The following is a 17,479-nucleotide window of genomic DNA, read 5'->3' on the forward strand; positions in this document are numbered from 1 at the left end:
CATATCTAATCTCGACACGTTCCGCTCTCAGTTACTCATGCTTTTCCCATCTAATACCATTCACGAGTGACCAATCTAGTGTAAGTTATCGTGCATTTTTTGCATTGTTGTATATCATTTTCATAAACTGTATTCCTTTGCTCTGTTAACAGTAACAAGTGTTCGTGTGCCTTCATATATTGCTTTGTATTCCTATTGCCTTCAATATTGTGTAACATGTTAATCTTTTGATAGCACTGTTCCTATCGGAAATTTGTACTTTTTATACCTTTTACTGTTTAATGTGCCCCCCTTACTTTATGCCCTTCCATAGGGCCTGTAAGGTTCTTTTGAATAAATATGAATATTTGGAACAAATCGTCATCGATCTGAGGTAGGGGATACACGTCCTTTTTGGTAACCCTGTTAAGGTGCCGATAATCCATGCAAAATTGAACGAAAAAACCAGTCAAAAACACAAAGGACAAGAGAAGAAGTTCACGACACAACGATTGGACTATCAACTGTGGTTTAATAGAATTGGTGTGGTCCCAGCAAGGGCAGCAGAGCATGCGCAACCGCATCATCACTTATCACATAGCATGAAAAGACAGCACCGTTTCTATCGGGACCGACTTAGTCCCGATAGATAGTCCAGTCGTTGTGTCGTGAACTTCTTCTCTTGTCCTTTGTGTTTTTGACTGGTTTTTTCGTTCAAGTATGTACCAACTGGCCCAGATTTCAACCCTTCTATCCATGCAAAAGCGCCATGAGCCATCCTTCTTTTTTACCAGCACAACAGGTTACGCCTATGGACTACATGACGGTTCTATGATGTTCCTGGCAAGCATTTTGCGAACTTCTGCGTGAATAACTTGGCGCTCAGCTGGTGACACTCGATATCGGCGGCGATGAATAGGAGGGGCATCGCCGGTATTAATGCGATGTTTAACAGCTGTAGTTTAGGCCAAAGGACAATCGTTAAAGTAAAAAATATCGTTGTAGGAAAACAGAACGCGGTAGAGCTCATGAGCGTGCTCGGACGGCATGTCGGGCGCAATCATTTTCTGTAAGTTGGCGATGGTACAAGTTGTCGACTGCGATGGTAGAGGAGGATCGGCTCAATTGTCGTCTACCTCAATAGATGCTATTCAGTGATCCTCGACTGAGCAAAGCTGGGCCAGAGATATCCCGCGTGGCAGCACTCGTGTCGTCAAGCTAAAATTGACCACTGGCAGGCAGACGCAATTCACCGTAATAGATAAAACAGTATGAGGTACCGTGATCCCGTGTGTAAGGAGGACGTCTTGCATAGGAGCCGCGATGTAGTGACCGTCAAGGACTGGTGGGGATGACACTAGGTCAACGTAAGTCAGTGCCAAAGGTGGCAAGCGAACGAAGTCGACGGAACTGAGGCGACTGGGGTGTGGTTCAGAGGGGTCCAGAACAGGCCGGTCAAGGCGGAGAGTACTGGCAGAACAATCGATGAGAGCAGAATGTGGAGAGGAAGTCTAAGCCGAGGATGATGTCGTGGGGACAGTGGGAAATGACTGTGAATAGCACGATTGTTGAGCGATCGGCGAAGGAGACACGGGCGGCACACATACTAATTACGGGGGCTGTTCTGCCATCGGCGACACGGACAACATGCGTCGTGGCAGGCGTGATTATTTTTTTCAGGCGGGTACGAAGGTTTGTGCTCATTACCGACAAATGCGCCCCAGTGTCTACAGGAGCAGATACAGAAACACCGTCGACTTGCACGTCAAGAAGGTTCAGATGAGTGGGCAATGTCAGTTGAGGATTTGGTGGCGTAGGAAGCAATGCAGCTTCACCTCGAGGCGCTGCATCATCTAGTTTTCCGGCTGGGAGCGGCGTCCGAAGGGAGTCGGCGAAAAGGAGCCATGGGGCTGGGGAGAGCGAGATTGTCATCGTTGGGGCGAAGGTGAACGAGAATAGAGGCAGTTCGGCGCAGGAGAATCAGTGGCGGCATTAGCGGAGCGTGCGGCATAACGACGAGAAGGGCCACCTGAGGGACGAGAGTAGGCAGTATAAGCAGACCGGGTCGGGGAAGCCCAGCGATTTCGACAGTGCCGAGAAATGTGCCCGATGCAACGGCAGTGAAAACAAATGGGCTTGTCGTCAGCAGTGGGCCATTCAGATGGGTTGCGGAAACGTGGTGGGTAAGAAAATGCGGGACGGGGCGGAATCGAAGAAGCCGGATGGGTATCAGGGCGACGGGCCGAGCAGATGGTGTGAAGGCCCATGTTTTCGAACTCCTGGCAGACAACTGCCTGGATCAAGGAAACCGTGACTGCAGGTGCATTGATGGGGCTGGAGTCGAAGGCAGCCGGATAGGTGGCCTCAATCTCACGCCGGACGATCTTGGTAATATCGCCAGTGTTGTTGGGACGAAGAGCATCGGCACAGGAAGATGTCGCTGGGGTGTTGGGCAAACGGGCAAACTGCTGGTCGATACGTCTGCTTTCAGCAAGTTCCAGGCGGCGGCACTCTTTTATAACAGCATCCACCATCGCGACGTTGTTGAATACGAGCAAGTTGAAGGCATTATCGGCAATGCCTTTAAGGATGTGGGATACCTTGTCTGACTCAGTCACGTGTGCATCAACTTTGCGGCACAGAGCCAAGACGTCCTGAATGTATGTGACGTAGGGCTCTGTTGACGTCTGCACACGGCCGGAAAGCGCCTTCTGCACGGCAAGTTGGTGACCATAGGGGTTGCCGAACAAGTCTCGGAGCTTTTGCTTGAGCGAATCCCAACTGGTGAGTTCATCTTTGTGCGTCCGAAACCAAACTCGAGGTGTGCCACCGAGGTAGAAGACTACATTAGCGAGCATGGTAGTAGGGTGCCGCCGGTTATTGCGGCTGACGTGTTCGTATAGGCTGATCTAGTCCTCGACGTCTTCCCCATCTTTGCCCGAGAATACGCCAGGATCACGAGGAGCAGGGAAAGTGATGTAGGTCATCGAAGTGGCAACAGGTGTCGGAGGCAGCTGAGTCAAGTTGCCGTCGCTGGGAGCCATGAAGCTATGCTCGACGTGCCGTCCACTGCGAAGCTCCGTGACGAGGTACAGGGAACGTCCACCTCCACCAGATATGTTATGTAAGAAGACGCACATGAAAAGCTATATACAAGTATATTTACAACATAATACACTGCACTTGGCCAAGAGGCAACAGCCCGCGCTAGCCTGCAATCGTCGTCGTCGTCTTCTTACTGCTCGCCTCTTCGTCATTGGTAATACTATTCCGTAGCAATATTGCTGGCTGTGCGGGAGCAAACACTGTTCTTAGAATTTATTTCTATCTAATCTAAGAAAGTGTGCCTGATTTCGTGCTCAATTTTGCGATAATTTCATGCAACTGGCATAATCTCGCCCGTAAAACACACTTAGCCACAGGACGTCTGAGTTCTGCAAGAAAGCCAGCCTCTCAGTAACAAGGGGCATGGGTTTGCGAACAATCAGGGTGCACTCTTTTGCAGGTTCCACCCCCAATCCTGAGCTTATTGCTTGATGACTGGTACAGGGTCAAATGCCTCTGAGTTTAGGGGAAATTGATGCGGCATATTAAGGCACTGGTTGGCGAGAATTGAAAACTATCAGAAATTATTAACTTTTACAAAGCCAAACACACAATATTTTAGTATAATGGCCTGTCGCGTGGTTGGTGCCGCGCGGGGCACGAGCACGCAGGGAACGCGCGGCACCAACCACGCTGGGACGGACCGAAACGTGCGGCCACTTGCTTGGACGAAAAGGGAATGCCCCTTCTTTATTGGGCCCGAACATATATAGACAGACATACACAGGTCACAGGGGGCGCCACACTCTGGTGGCAGCCTAACAAACGGGGCTGAACTGGGGCGACCTCTACACGGCCTACTAGTTTAATATTTTTACCAATGACAACATATTTGCAATGTTGCAACATGTTAAAGTAATCCAACTTGCTAATAAATGCATATAATAATAGTAATAATAATAATAATAATAATAATGTTTACTTGCATTAAACACATACGTGATGCTAGAGACCAGCGGAAAAAGCTGCTGACATAGACATATGATTATTCGGTATTCGATTTGTATTAAAAAAATTTAATATTCGCACAGCTCTACTCCCTTATTCAAATGTCCGTAGACTGTCTTGCTTCCTCGACATGCTCAGCGAAATTTATGGCATCGGACTCAAAATTTGTTACACGCTAGTATCAATGAGAAATTATTTTTTATTTACTTTGCTATATCCCATATTTCTTATGTCCATGTTTATTATACAGAGGTTAGACTCTATAGTGTACCTTGCTCACTTCCCTGTACTGCTGTACGGGCTCCCCTCTCCCCGCCATACGTAATACCTATTGGAGGTGGCACAAATGAAATGACTGACGTGCACCTACACCAGTGGCAGTACTGGGAGTAGTCCCCGCTGGTGGGTAGACGCACCCCAACCAGGTTGTAGCACCCCTCGGTGGGTGCCAGGTGAACCCAACGGCCACGCACATACACTGTCTGCTGGGCTTCCTCCAGTTCGTGCTGCTCCCGACCCCCAGCTGCAGTCACTCCAGAAATACTGCTGCCACTGGACTCCGTGCTGTGAGGAAAAAAGAAGACGGCACATTATCCCACACTGCCATATGTGTGAAATGCATGTAGCATTTGATGACGTATAGAACTCTTTCACCGTGCCATGCCACGACTATGCAGCGGCGTTATTGTTAATACTGACTTTCCTGTTGTAGGCACTCTGCCTAGCTCCCTGTTTGTTTGTTTCTGCAGAGTTTTTGCAGTTGCATGCACGGTCAGCAGTGTTGGAAAGAAGATGTCAACAAGCTGCGTCAAGTGGTTTGTGTCAGGAGACAAATGAAAGCGGGCTTAAATTTTCATAAGTTTCTTGTTAACGAAAACTATCGCAAGTAGCGGGCAGCCGTGGTAAAAATTTAAGGCTGGCTTCCGACACCAGCCCATTCATTACAGTGCAAACATTTTTGCCACAGTTCTGTGCTGTTTCCTGGTTGGCGTGGTGTGTACTTCATCCAACAAATGGGCTTAGTCTCGTTAACAGCATGTCATTACAATTTTACACCTCACAATGAGACAAATGCATTAGCTCTGAATGTAGACTGAAAGAGCAGCTGCACTTCAAAGCTTGTCCTGTAAGCATTGTGGATAGCGTAGTACACTTTCACACACGCAGAAAGCAGCACGGTCATAGCTGTGTTCACTCGTCTTAAACAAGTCTAAACGTGTTACAGTAAAACCGCGGTGATACGACCACATACGAATTTCGGGATTACACAAATTCATACAATTCCACAGCCAAAGTGCCCTGTGTACTATGAGCCAAATTTATTTTGGGTGCTCTAAACACTCACGCATACCGGTACAGATGATACAAATGAGCAAAAAGTGACCACCAGCAATAAAGTGGTAAGTAGACCACAAGTTGGCGAAAAGGCTGTACCCTTCTTATCTGCTGCCGACCGTGCCATTTGTGGAAGTGGCCACTTCCACAAATGCCGCTTCCGAAGTGGAGGTGGCTGTCCAAAAGTGAAGCCTGACTCCGCCATCTTGCTAGAGGCAGAGAGCTTGAACCGGTGTAGCCGCCATAGCAAAGCATCGTGTACGTTTGTTGTGCTTACCGATTGTGTGCAGTCGGAACAGTATTTAACTGATTGTGGAGTGCTCTCCGAGGGCAGTACACTAGCAAAGATCATTGCTTGGATGCTATAAGAACTGTTAAAACATAATTTCGTTATAGAGACTTCGAAGCCTACAGCGACTGTGATGTGCCATCGCGATGATTCAATTTTGTTTGTCTCCTGAGTTCTTGGACATTCCATTGCTTATCGATTGTGTGCAGTCGGAACAGTATTTAACTGACTGTGGCCTGCTCTCCGAGGGCAGTGCAACACCTGAGCGGGCCATGACTGCCCCAGACATGTAAGGTGCAAGGCTCCTTATAACATAGGCTATCCTTGTTTGCTTCCAACCAGATGTTGTGCAGGCGTGTACTTAAGTGTGGAATGGTTAGGAAGGTGCTCATATGTAAACGTATGAAATTTATGCGTCAAGTGTAGTTCGGCACCTCAACAACAAATTCCTCTACAATGAAATGACCTGTATAGTGAAGGAAGAATTCTGTCACAGTGTTACTGTGAGCTATGCAGTGTGCAACCTTTACAACAAAGTGACCTGTATTGGGGGCAAGCTCCACCTCTGGAAAAGCTGGCGCCACCGTCGATATGACGTGGCATGAGGGATTACGTGGACACAGTGGCCGCGTTAGCTGCTTCGGAAGTGCCGAAGCGAGCTGAAAATGAAAGTTTAAAGTCCCAGCTGCGCTGCGGTTCTGATTAAGTGGTAAGGCTTTGCCGCGTTGGGTATCTGCTTGAAAACATCTGAAACTACTATAATAGGTAGGTAGTGGCTGCCTTTGGAGGCGTGCAGCATGGCAGACTACTGCTCGGTGCCGCAGTGCCGGACGTGCGCAACAGAGGCCCCTGGTCAGCCTTATTCACACATAGCCGCAGGGCAAGGAGCTGCGTGAAGCTTGGCTGGCGAAACCTAGAACCGGCAGACAGCTATCGGCTACAACTCGGGTATGCAGCAAACACAGATGCGAGGAATATTTCTGCTACGGCGCCGGGACTGCGCGATGTTCGGTGAGTAGTAGAAAACACGCACTGAGACGCTCGCCCGCGCCCGCTGCCCGGCTCATGCCAGGACAGTTTGGTCTATGAACTTGATGTAGGTACTGGCAAGTTCACTGGAAGGGAGCGGTAAGACACACATTAAAGAAAGGCATGGCATATGGTCATGTTTGTGTTATGAATTAATGCTACTGGATTATGAAAAAGAAGCAGAGGGAAATCGCATGCTGAGAAGACTGATAAACATACAGTGCGATGCAACTTGAGTGATAATATTGATATGTCCAAGAACTTAGAAGACAAAATAGATTGAATTGTCGCGACGGCACATCACAGTCGCCGTAGGCGTCAAAGTCTCTATAACGAAATGATTTTTTAACAGTTCTGATAGCGTCCACCTAACGGTGGTTGCTAGTGTACTGTCAAATGCTCATATTATGCAGCCTAAAGCTCATGGCACGGTGCAAAAACGCGCTTACAGCAAAAGCAAAACATTGTGCGCGGACATGCATGCAGACGCGCAGTCGGTCGCTGCGAACCCGTGCGATCGCTGCATTGAGGCTTCATTCTGTTTTGCCCCATTTGGTTATACAGATATCCCACTATAAGAACATATTTCACATAGTTTACTTTCAGCGTTTGCCTACCTTTCACGCAAGAAGCCGGTTCGGGAGACTTCATCGCGGCGACCGTGCGTAGTGGCGTTCACTGTACGTATTCGGTAATGAGATAGCACCTGTACACGATTTTGTGCTTTCAGTTTGCCCAAGATTATTATATCCACAGTCAAAAACTTCCCTCGTTTTGAGAATGCCTACATACATGTCTAGGAGGACTGCCACGTGGTGTATTTATTGAGTGCCGTAAGCGAAACCTATGGGGAGTGCGCTGCATGATCCCTCATACTAAGCAAGAGAGGTGCTTCCAACAGATAGCGACTTCGTAACTCCCCGCCCCCAATAATCAATAAGTCAGGAAGCCCCAGCATGATCATTTTTTTTTATTATGGGGTTTACATGACAAAACCATGATATAATTATGAGGCACACAGTAGTAGGGGACTCCAGATTAATTTTGACCACCTGGGGTTCTTTAACGTGCACCTAAATCTAAGTACACAGGTGTTTTTCCATTTCGCACCCATTGAAATTAGGCCGCCATGGCCGGAATCGGATACCCTGATTTCGTGCTTAGCAGTTCAACACCAAAACCATTAAGCGACCACGGTGGGTAAGCACTTCATTATAAAGGCATTCGACTACAGTAGCTTGTACGTCACTGTGTGTGGTATTATGCAACACAGCTGACTTGGGTTGCAATGTGCGGTGCGCATTTTTTCACTTCTCTATTTGGTTTGCATGTATTGCACAATGCCTGTGTTTATCACAGGGAAACCAATCAGACACATGCACAAGAAGGACGAGTGCTCGATTTATAAGAGAGAGAGAGAGAGAAGGGAAACGTTGCAAGTGCTGTGTCCGTCCAGCCAAAACTGTCAGCTAAATAAGGTGAATATAAAATTGAAATACAGTCCACTTCTTCCCTTATGTACACGTCTGCATGACTGACTGGCTTCCTGTTCATTCACAAATATGTACCAACTAATCCAGAGAACATTATGTTGTGCTACGGCTTAAACACATGAGCGCTTAAGCTCAACACTGATTATAAGATTTCAGAGTGCTGTATACAGTAAAATCTCATTACTTCGACCCTCATTAATTCTGAAAACAGGATAATTCAAACTCATCCCCTGGTCCCCGCAAACATATTATTTAATGCAATCAAAATCTTGTTCATTTAGTCGTATTTGTCTGCACGTCGAGGTTAATCCGAATCACTCTCGCAGCTTGGCGAGCATGGTGCACCGCAAATGTGTGACCCAAAAGAGCAAGAAAGGTGCTGGCATCCAAGTGAAACGAAGCGACGGAGACCGCATTGCCATAATTATGAGTGGAAATTGTACATGAATGACAACAGTGCTGGAACGGTTCGTCCCTATTTGTGCCTTTAAAAGAAAGTTTTAGAGCGTGGTAGTCATACTTAATGAAGACCCAGGGCTTTAGGACCAAAAATCGGCCCAAAATATGAATTTTCAATTTTTAATTTCAGCATTCCTGACAAGTTTCCGCACTTATCTCCAAAACTTGGTTACAATATACCACATAGTTCTTCCATTATTGTGACCTAAAGATGCGAATCCACAAACGTTGCCCTTTAAATTGGGGACAAATCGTGCCCGATTTTCGTCGTGCATAACTCGATAACTACATGCTCTGCCAGTGCCATTTTAGTATTATTTGAAAGCTCATGTTTCTGGCTTTCTATATTCATCAGATGGCAAGATTACCGGTGCTGCGGCCACGAAAAAACAACAGCAAAAGAAATTGGCCGCGCATGCTACTATCGGCCAGTTTGAGCATGTGACCAAGATAGCGAGTGATTATTGGCTCCAAGGACCACGAGTGCTGAAACAACGAAAACAGCCGCCATTTTGTCCTAGTCTTGCGACTGCGATGCTGGATATGGTGGAGGTTCGACAAGGTTTCTTTTCATGAATCATTACAGGCAGAAACGCGCAAGATGCAATGAACTTCAGAAAGCGATTCCGTCATCTCATTTGGTACAGGATATTCAGAGCTCGGCGCTGAAGTCGTACCGGCGCCAAACGTCACCGCCTCAACTGCTCTGCTGAATCATTCATGTCCACACGCCAGTTACACGTGTAAGAATTGAACGTGGCTGTCGTAATTGAAGAGGAAGTGGCTAAGATAAGAGCACATGAGCACGCTACAGTCGACAAGATTGCATCTAGGCCGGCCACGGAGCGAAAGATTTGGCATTTTGTTGAAGATCCAACCGCCGATATTACAACAGCCTTGGCCGCAAAGCCTGCTGCTCTCTACGTTGTCGTCGGACTTCCAGCAGTGAACAATCTTCTCAGTGTTTTCTGGAGCAATAGTTGCGATGGTTCTGCGTAGCTGGTGCGACGCAACCAGGATTATGGTCTCAAGCATGTCCAAAAATTCGGACATGCTCGATTATGCGGTCTACTTCGCGGCACCGCCATTCTCCCCATAGACCATAATGTATAACAACTGCTGAAAGTTCGGACACCTTGCAACCTCTCGTCTGATTTTTCGGACACTCCTTGAGCCAACTCGATCAAGAGCAACCATGCATCGACTCTGACCACTGCATGGTTCGACTTGCTGAATGCCATTTTTCTTTTGAACAGAGCCTCCTTGCTGCCCCACGAAGAGGCACTTGTACAAATTCCCGCTCATCATCGTTTCTGCCTGGTTCGTAGCTACAGCAGTTTCGGTCTCAGCTTAGTAAGCCATGTGAAGACAATCCAGCAGATTATTTGTTTCTTTCTTCGTGCACGATGCTGCAAGTAGGCCACGTTTTTCGTTTGTGAAACTGGTGTCGGCGTGACGGCGTGGTGATGTTTGCTTTGTGTGCTGCGTCGAGGTTGGGGTGATGCAACACGGCATACGGAAACATCGTGTCGAGTGTCTAATGGCGCCAACAGTGCTCGCACCCACTGCACTGGGGAATTCCGGCAAGCGGGTGCCGAGAGGCCTAGGATTTGTCGCCTTCCGATGTGCTCCCTACTGATGCCGAAAATGTTCTGCGGAGACCTGCGCAGTGGTTGCATTGCGATTCCGGACACCGTCTCCTTTGACAGTTTCACAGGTGCTGACACTGCTGTACTGACATGCGCAGAACTCGACGACGGTGAGATCATTCGTCAGGTTTCTGCTGCACCGCCGGACGACGACTCTCGAGTCGGAAGATGACGCACCATGTGCTACACTGCCGTCGCAGGCGAAGCGTGTACAAGCAGTGACTGTGCTTTCAGTCGCTTTCAACCTTACGACCCTCTCCGAGATTCAGGCTTATCTGATCTGATTGCACATAAATAGAACAGCGTGCAACGACGCATTCATGATTTGTTCAAGCCTATTGCCGTGCCAAATAAGTGCATGGAAATAAAGGATTTCTTTCTTTCTTTTTTTTCTTAGTCTGCTTTTTCAGACACCTGTTTATTCGGACATTCCCGCAGTCCCCAGGAGGTCCGAATAAATGGTCGGCAACTATACTCGTCATCTGTGATTGCGTTGCTAGCGGTCACGGTTTTTGTCTCCAGCGATTGTGGCAAACAGTAGTTTCGTTTTGACTCAGTGCAAAGCTGTCGAGGATGAAGAACTCTGGCTACATAGCGATGGATGGATGGTCTGTTGCCGACCAGCTCATTGGCAAAAAAATATGCGGGGTGTGCGCGTGGTAGTTAAAAATGTGTCTCATATGAGGACGTGCGCTGTGGCCATGCTGTGAAGAAAGTCGCTAGGCCTTCACCGCTGCGAGCGCTAATCAGCCACGAGGCAACGAGAATTACAGCTTCTGTACTGCTTTTAGGCAAAATAAAAACAGGGTCTGCTGATTCATTCAGGAAATAAAAACATGTTGGTGTAGTAAGCATTTGTTTATTGTTTTCTTGATACTCTCAATAATTCGACATTTGGTATATTTGGATATTTTGTTTTGATCCTGTCACATCCGAATCAACGAGGTTTCACTGTACACTTAAACCTCCATATAACGAAATAGGTAAAACTGGCAATTTGCTTCGTTGTAACAAAATTTCGTTGCATTGAAATTCGACCTTTTATGCAAATACCTACAGCCACCAATGTTTTTTTCTTTTACACTGAAAGGAGCCACAGTACCTTCCAAATTATAGGGCAATCGAAAAAAAGCAAGTTTGAATGAGAAAACAATCCATTTTGATGAATTTGGGAGTAGGCAACGAATGATACGATTTCATGCCACATCGACGATATCTTCACATCGGCGGTACGAATTAATTGTGAACCCAGCCACGCCCTCCCGTGCACTCCGCCCCTGTGGCTGATAGTGTCGCCCGCACTGGGATGATGCTATCACAACAAGTGCCGGCAGTGGGGAGCGAAAGCTTCATCAGCCGCTCGCTCCAACGGGTCACCAAAACTGAAGATTATGCAACCTTCAATGCGAAATGCAGAGGAAGAAAGCTTACATGGTGCCACACCATCTCAGCATGCCCACTCTTTGCACACACAGCAGATTACCTCTAAAGCAGGGTGTGCAGCTGCGCATGCGCTAAACCATGCTTACAGCCACGCACAGCCATGGCCGGACATGCCAGAAATCGTGATGCATGTCAATTTACCCTGCCCTTCACGTGCGCTTGATCGTGTTACTGTGAGCTCGCTCCCCTCCCCCTCTTTCTCTTTGCTCAAGTGGGGAGGCAGCACTTGAGCAAAGGGAGCAATCAGATCCTATCACAATCCGCGCACAAGTGCGCGGATTGTGATAGGATCTGATTGCACTTGGACTTTATACGGAACATGATGCGGCTTCATTCCAGTGATCGCTCTTATTGCGTCGCGCTATTTGAGAGGTGCGTTTGCAAGCAGCTGCTTGCATTTGACCATCTGCATCCGCGGAAGTTTCCATCTATTGCCTGGCATTCCACTGCTGCAGAAGCGACATTTCATTACATTGAAATCATACACAAACACACTTCGTTATATTGAGGATCTAATTACATCACAGCACAGCATGAAACACTGCATGAAAACCGTTTTACGGCATGTGTCGCAGGGGTTGTGTATAAGTTCCCTCTCACATGCGAAAGAGTTTACATAGGCCAAACCGGTCGATGTATTAATGACCACCTGCATGAGCACCACTTCTCCGTGGGGTCCGATAATGGTGCAAACTTGCCTCGCCATTACAATGAATGTGGGTGTTATCCTTTGTTCAGCAATGTAACGATTCTTGGTAGGGGCAAGGGCAAAGGGCGAGAAATCCTGGAAGCGTACTACATCAGTTTATTAGGTGACGGCTGCATTAGTACAACCTCGGTGTGCTTACTTGAAAAAGAATTTGCCTTTTTAGATTGGTTACGATAGATGCAATACCTTGACTTTTCATGCTCTGTAATTAGTGATGCTGTTTTTGCGCTTGCTCTTTCTTTCTTTCTTTCTTTCTTGTTTGTTTCACGGATTCTGTCCGTGTAGGGGGCAGAGGTAAAGGCAAAATGCCTGACAGAGCCTCTGCGCCCCTACAGTTCAAGGCAGCATGACATATCATTCACACACATATTTGTCGAACATATCTTTTACAGCACACATCAACGAAAAATTCAATGATTCAGAACACATGTCTCCAAAGCATTACTTTTGTTTCAACGGGATACATTTCGAAAAAAGCAGAAGATACATACGCAATAAGTATTACATAACAATAATATTGGCTTACACCAGAAGTCAACAAAGAAAATAAAACCATAGAATCACTTGCTCGAAAATAAATAGCACATACAGTAAGTAAGTAAGTAGATCAGTACATAGAAACATTTCAGAAAAAAAAAAACGAAGGTTTAGACTGATACACAATGTAAATGCCGAAACAATGGCAAACATGAGTTACAAGCGCTGAAAAAAATCTGTAACATAACTGAGGTTACATGTGTTATCAGGGATGAGCACAAGTTAGTCAAAATGAAAATGCAATGTCACTGCCCACTAATAGGTTTCTACAGTCATTTTTGAAGCTGTGGAAGGATTGTGTGTATTGTACGTTAAAGTGATTACTGTTTAATATATTAATCGTTTGGCCTGCTGGCCTTGCTGGGACTACGCTGTTTCTAATAAAGCTCAGTTGATTGTCCAGTCGTGGTGTGAACCTCTCTTCTTGTCCTTTGTGTTTTGTGACTGGTTTTTCCTTCAACTATGTACCAACTGGCCCAGCTTTCAACCCTTCTCTAATTACATGGTGTTCTATGGACAAGAGGTTATGAAAAGTTGAACACTTCTTTATATTGAGAATTTTGTTAGATTAAAGTTGGTTATATCGAGGTTTAACTGTATAATGTTTTGGGTACACTACACTACTAAGAAATCTTATTGAGCATATTATTGTGAAGACTGCGAACACTGTTTTTGACACGTGCATTAAATACAAATGGACACAGGACGTAACATCCAAACTGAGCTTGTAGTGAACCAATACATACATTTTGAAAAGTTCAAGTGTCACTGGAAACTGTTTTCTGCTGTTCCTATCCTTCTGTAGTATTGCCGACTCATAAGTTAATGCCATCTAAATATTTGCAACTGGGCTAATGAAATGTGTATGTTACATTAACAATTGTTCTCGACACAATGGATGAGTCGCATCAATGTTTTTAGGTGATCATCAATAATAAAAGAATGTCCACAGTGAAGTTCGATGACGCAAACTAAATTATGTATAGAAATATCAAGTGCTTTAGGATGCTAAATGCATGATTTTCTGTGCCTTCAGAAAACCAGCTTGGCAGTTTTGTACCAAATTAAAGAGCACTTAATAGAGTACAGTAAAATCTTGTTAAACCGTACCCGCTTAAACAGTAGTTTCGTTTTAAAAGTAGTAAAGTCAAATCCCCAACACAGCAGCCATTGAACATAATGTGTTTTGTATCCACATAAACCGTACCAGCTTATTGCGTACGCATCAGTTAAAACGTAGCGTTTCAACTTTTCATCGTGCAAACAAGGCGGTCCGTCATCTCCATCAGGCGGACCGGCAGAACACCAAGCCTCAGAGATCGGAACAACGGCCTCCAAGCACCCCGTGCGTTTGCGCGTGAAGCCACATCAACATCAGCATCATTTCGACACCGTGCCAGAGAGCGTTATGGCGTCGTGCAAGCGAGGACTCACATCATTCCGAAGCTCAGATAAAAAAGACACCGGGTGCTCAGCATAGAAGAAAAATTAGATATCATCCGTGCTATCGAACATAACACGAAGAAGTCGGCGCTGCCACGCGACAAGGATCTGCTGTTGACTACGGTGTATGGCGTTTGAAATGCGAAGAAGTTGCTTGGCAGTGCTGCTGCGACCGTGAAGACATGTCGGCTACGAGGTTCGACTTTTCGCCATCGTTGCCTCTGTTGTTGCCGAAGTGTCGCCTAGCGATAGTGATAAGGACGACACGGAAAGCGACAGCACGGGCAATTCAGGCCCGACAGTGGCAGAAGCTACGCGTTACGTCAGCCTAATGAATGCAATCATCGCGACGAGAACAGGGGCACGATAACGTAACTCTATTCGAAATGAAAAGTATTCCAAACTTTGGCACCCAGCAATGAAAATGTGCCCATGAGCACTACTGCGTGCGTGCACAGAGAATACGTAACGCCAACGAGGAATCTGCCCTGCGAGTGTTTGCCGAGAAGAGGGGGCTGGCTGAAAAGCTGGCACGCAGCATCAGCAAGTCTGAGGCCGCTGTCGTCGTGCTAGGCCGCCACGGCATCAAACGAAAATAACACTTTTGTCGCGTGAAGTGAATAAATACTGCATGTTTTTTTTCCCCTTTCATCGCACTCTCTCTGAGTTCTGTTTTTGACAGGTAAGTGGGCGATCTCATGCTATTTCGGTTATACAGTACTACCGTTTAGTACGTAGTTTTTCCGAGCTCCAGCCAACTACGGTTTAACGAGGTTTCACTGTACTGGGAATAAAATAATGTCGCCAGTAGTGTGATGTAGTTATTGGAACTAACTGGAGCAGATAAAATATATGAAGTACAGTTTTTCCACATGTCCGCAAGCCATGTAATAGCACTCACAAGAGATGACAGTGGTCACGCTATATACAGTGAAGTTGCAGCTTGCTATGACAAGCTAAAGAAAACAGTGGGAGTTCAAATGATATTTCAACCCATTTATTTGTCACTCTGCTCATTTTTAGATTTCCATTACTCAGCCTCTTGGGTAGAATGCAGTAATCTTTTGCTCCACTTGTGCACTTAGGACTGCAGTGGTCATGAATCGAGTCCTTGTGTCCAAGCTCTCGTGAACATGCTCCAGCACAACAGGCAGCAAAAGACTCCAGTTTCTCCAAGCACATCACTGCTTCTTTAGATGAAATATTTGGTGCTTCCTCTTCAAAGGCCGATTCTTCCTGAAGTAGCATGCTCACTACAATCTCCTCTGTAGTCAACCTGAGAATCATTGGTGGCATAGTCCTCAAAAGGCAAAGGGCTGTCTGCCCAAACATTCTGACAATTCCTTCCAGACCTCGGGTTCAGTGCTCTCATCAGTGTCATGTTCCTCCTCTTCAAGATTGGCGTCCACAGCAGTCCAGTTAACAGCGTTAAGACCTGCTTTCTGCCAGTAGTTTACTATTGTTGTTGGCCTCACAGTTCACTAAGCGCCTGTGAGCATTTCAGCTGCGTGTCGCATGTTAATGCCTGACGTGTCGCACGTCAGGTAGTCAGGCTGGAGGAAGCTGGGTACCCGGATAGCTTAATAATGGGCAGCTCTGAGAAATTGATTAAATGGGTAAAGAACCCGTGGAGGCAGGAGGCCAAAGGAAATAGCAGGAAGAAGAACGTGGTAGTTGTACCCTATGCACATCGCCTATCTCATGGCCTGAACAACGTTGCAGGCCGTTTATGGGGTGCAGGTTGTCTTTTTGGCTGCTGGAAAATTGAGCGCTATTTGTCCGGCGGTCGAAAGGCGAGAAAGTGGAGCCGAACGTAATCCTAACGTAAGGTGCAAAGTGAAACATGTTAACAAGTGTATAGGCTGCACTACCAATATGGTATACTCTTTCCCGCTCAAGTGTGGGAGAGTGTACATAGGGCAAACCGGCCGGTGCATTAATGTGGGACTAAGGGAACATGAATTATCGCTGGACAAGAATGATTATGTGCATGTCTCTGCCCATTGCTGGTAATGTAAGTGTAAGCCAGATTAGTCATGGAAGCAGCCCACATTCAGCGAAAGGCGACATGGTACATTAGTCAGCCTCCGATCGCGCTTTCTCAGCAAGAATTAACCTACCTAGATAGCTCGATACGGTAATAGATGCCCTGTATACACATGGCCCGGTAGTGTGTTCGATTGACCATGTGATCGCTTTTGTAGCTTATCTGATGTGTGTTTCAGTAAACATAGTTGAGAGTCAGCGCTCTTCCTGTGCCATTTCACTCCGTCGTCGTCTTGTTCGCGCTGTTCCCATTACGAATGTATACCAACTCGCCGAACTTTCCAGTTTAATTCAGTATATTTCTTGTACATTGGGCTGTGTTTTTTGTGAACGCAGTTTTCTTAATAACGCGGCGCTTTTGGCATCTCTTATAGCTGTTTGTGTGCGCAAGGCGAGGGTGGCATCCTGGTACGCCAAGCGGGGACGTGTTCCACAGATGTGCAGGCAGTTCGCGGTTTCCTACGCCCATCGTCCGGACATAGCTGGAGATTAGAGAAGACCTTGTGCTCTGAGTGGTGGCGACAAGCCCGTTTCTTCCAAGACTGCCTTCATACTACGTGTGAAGTGGGGTCTGCAGAAGCGTTGGGCGCAACGTACAAGGAGTGGTGCAGGACTACGCATCAAACCACACTTTCTATGGAATCAAACGCGACAAAGCCAACCTACGAAAAGGCCTATCAAGAAGCCTGCTCAGCGAAGAGGGCAAGTACAGCTTACCGGTGACACCACACTAGCGGAAGACCACAAGAAATTGTTTGACCTGGGTTCAAAACATTGTTTTGAACCCTGTTTGGTGCCGGCTGAAAAGGTGGGACTTGCTCTATCTATAGCAAGAAGGGCTGATGAAAGCGTTCAGCCAAGGTGTGTGTCGGAGTGCATTGATGTGTGTGCCAGGACTAAAACTAGAGGCGATAAAGCCCACCTGTTGGATAAAACTGTGGACTATGTACTGAACAATCGGTTAAGGGTCGCTGTTTCGGACAAAGAAAGCTCTTTTGTGGTGTTACCTAAAGGG

At 46.6% G+C, this 17,479-nt stretch overlaps 1 protein-coding gene across 2 annotated transcripts in view; it reads right to left on the minus strand.

Annotated features, from left to right (window-relative positions):
• Atg14 (autophagy related protein 14) overlaps positions 1 to 17,479 on the minus strand; it is a 251,020-nt gene that overhangs the window by 147,048 nt on the left and 86,493 nt on the right. For both annotated transcript variants that reach the window (XM_065425403.2, XM_065425404.1), the window contains exon 7: positions 4,403 to 4,596. In XM_065425403.2, coding sequence (XP_065281475.1) covers positions 4,403 to 4,596 — 194 coding nt within the window. The remainder of the gene's footprint in view (positions 1 to 4,402; positions 4,597 to 17,479) is intronic.

This window comes from Dermacentor albipictus, chromosome 7, assembly GCF_038994185.2.
Source record: "Dermacentor albipictus isolate Rhodes 1998 colony chromosome 7, USDA_Dalb.pri_finalv2, whole genome shotgun sequence".
NCBI lineage: Eukaryota > Metazoa > Arthropoda > Arachnida > Ixodida > Ixodidae > Dermacentor > Dermacentor albipictus.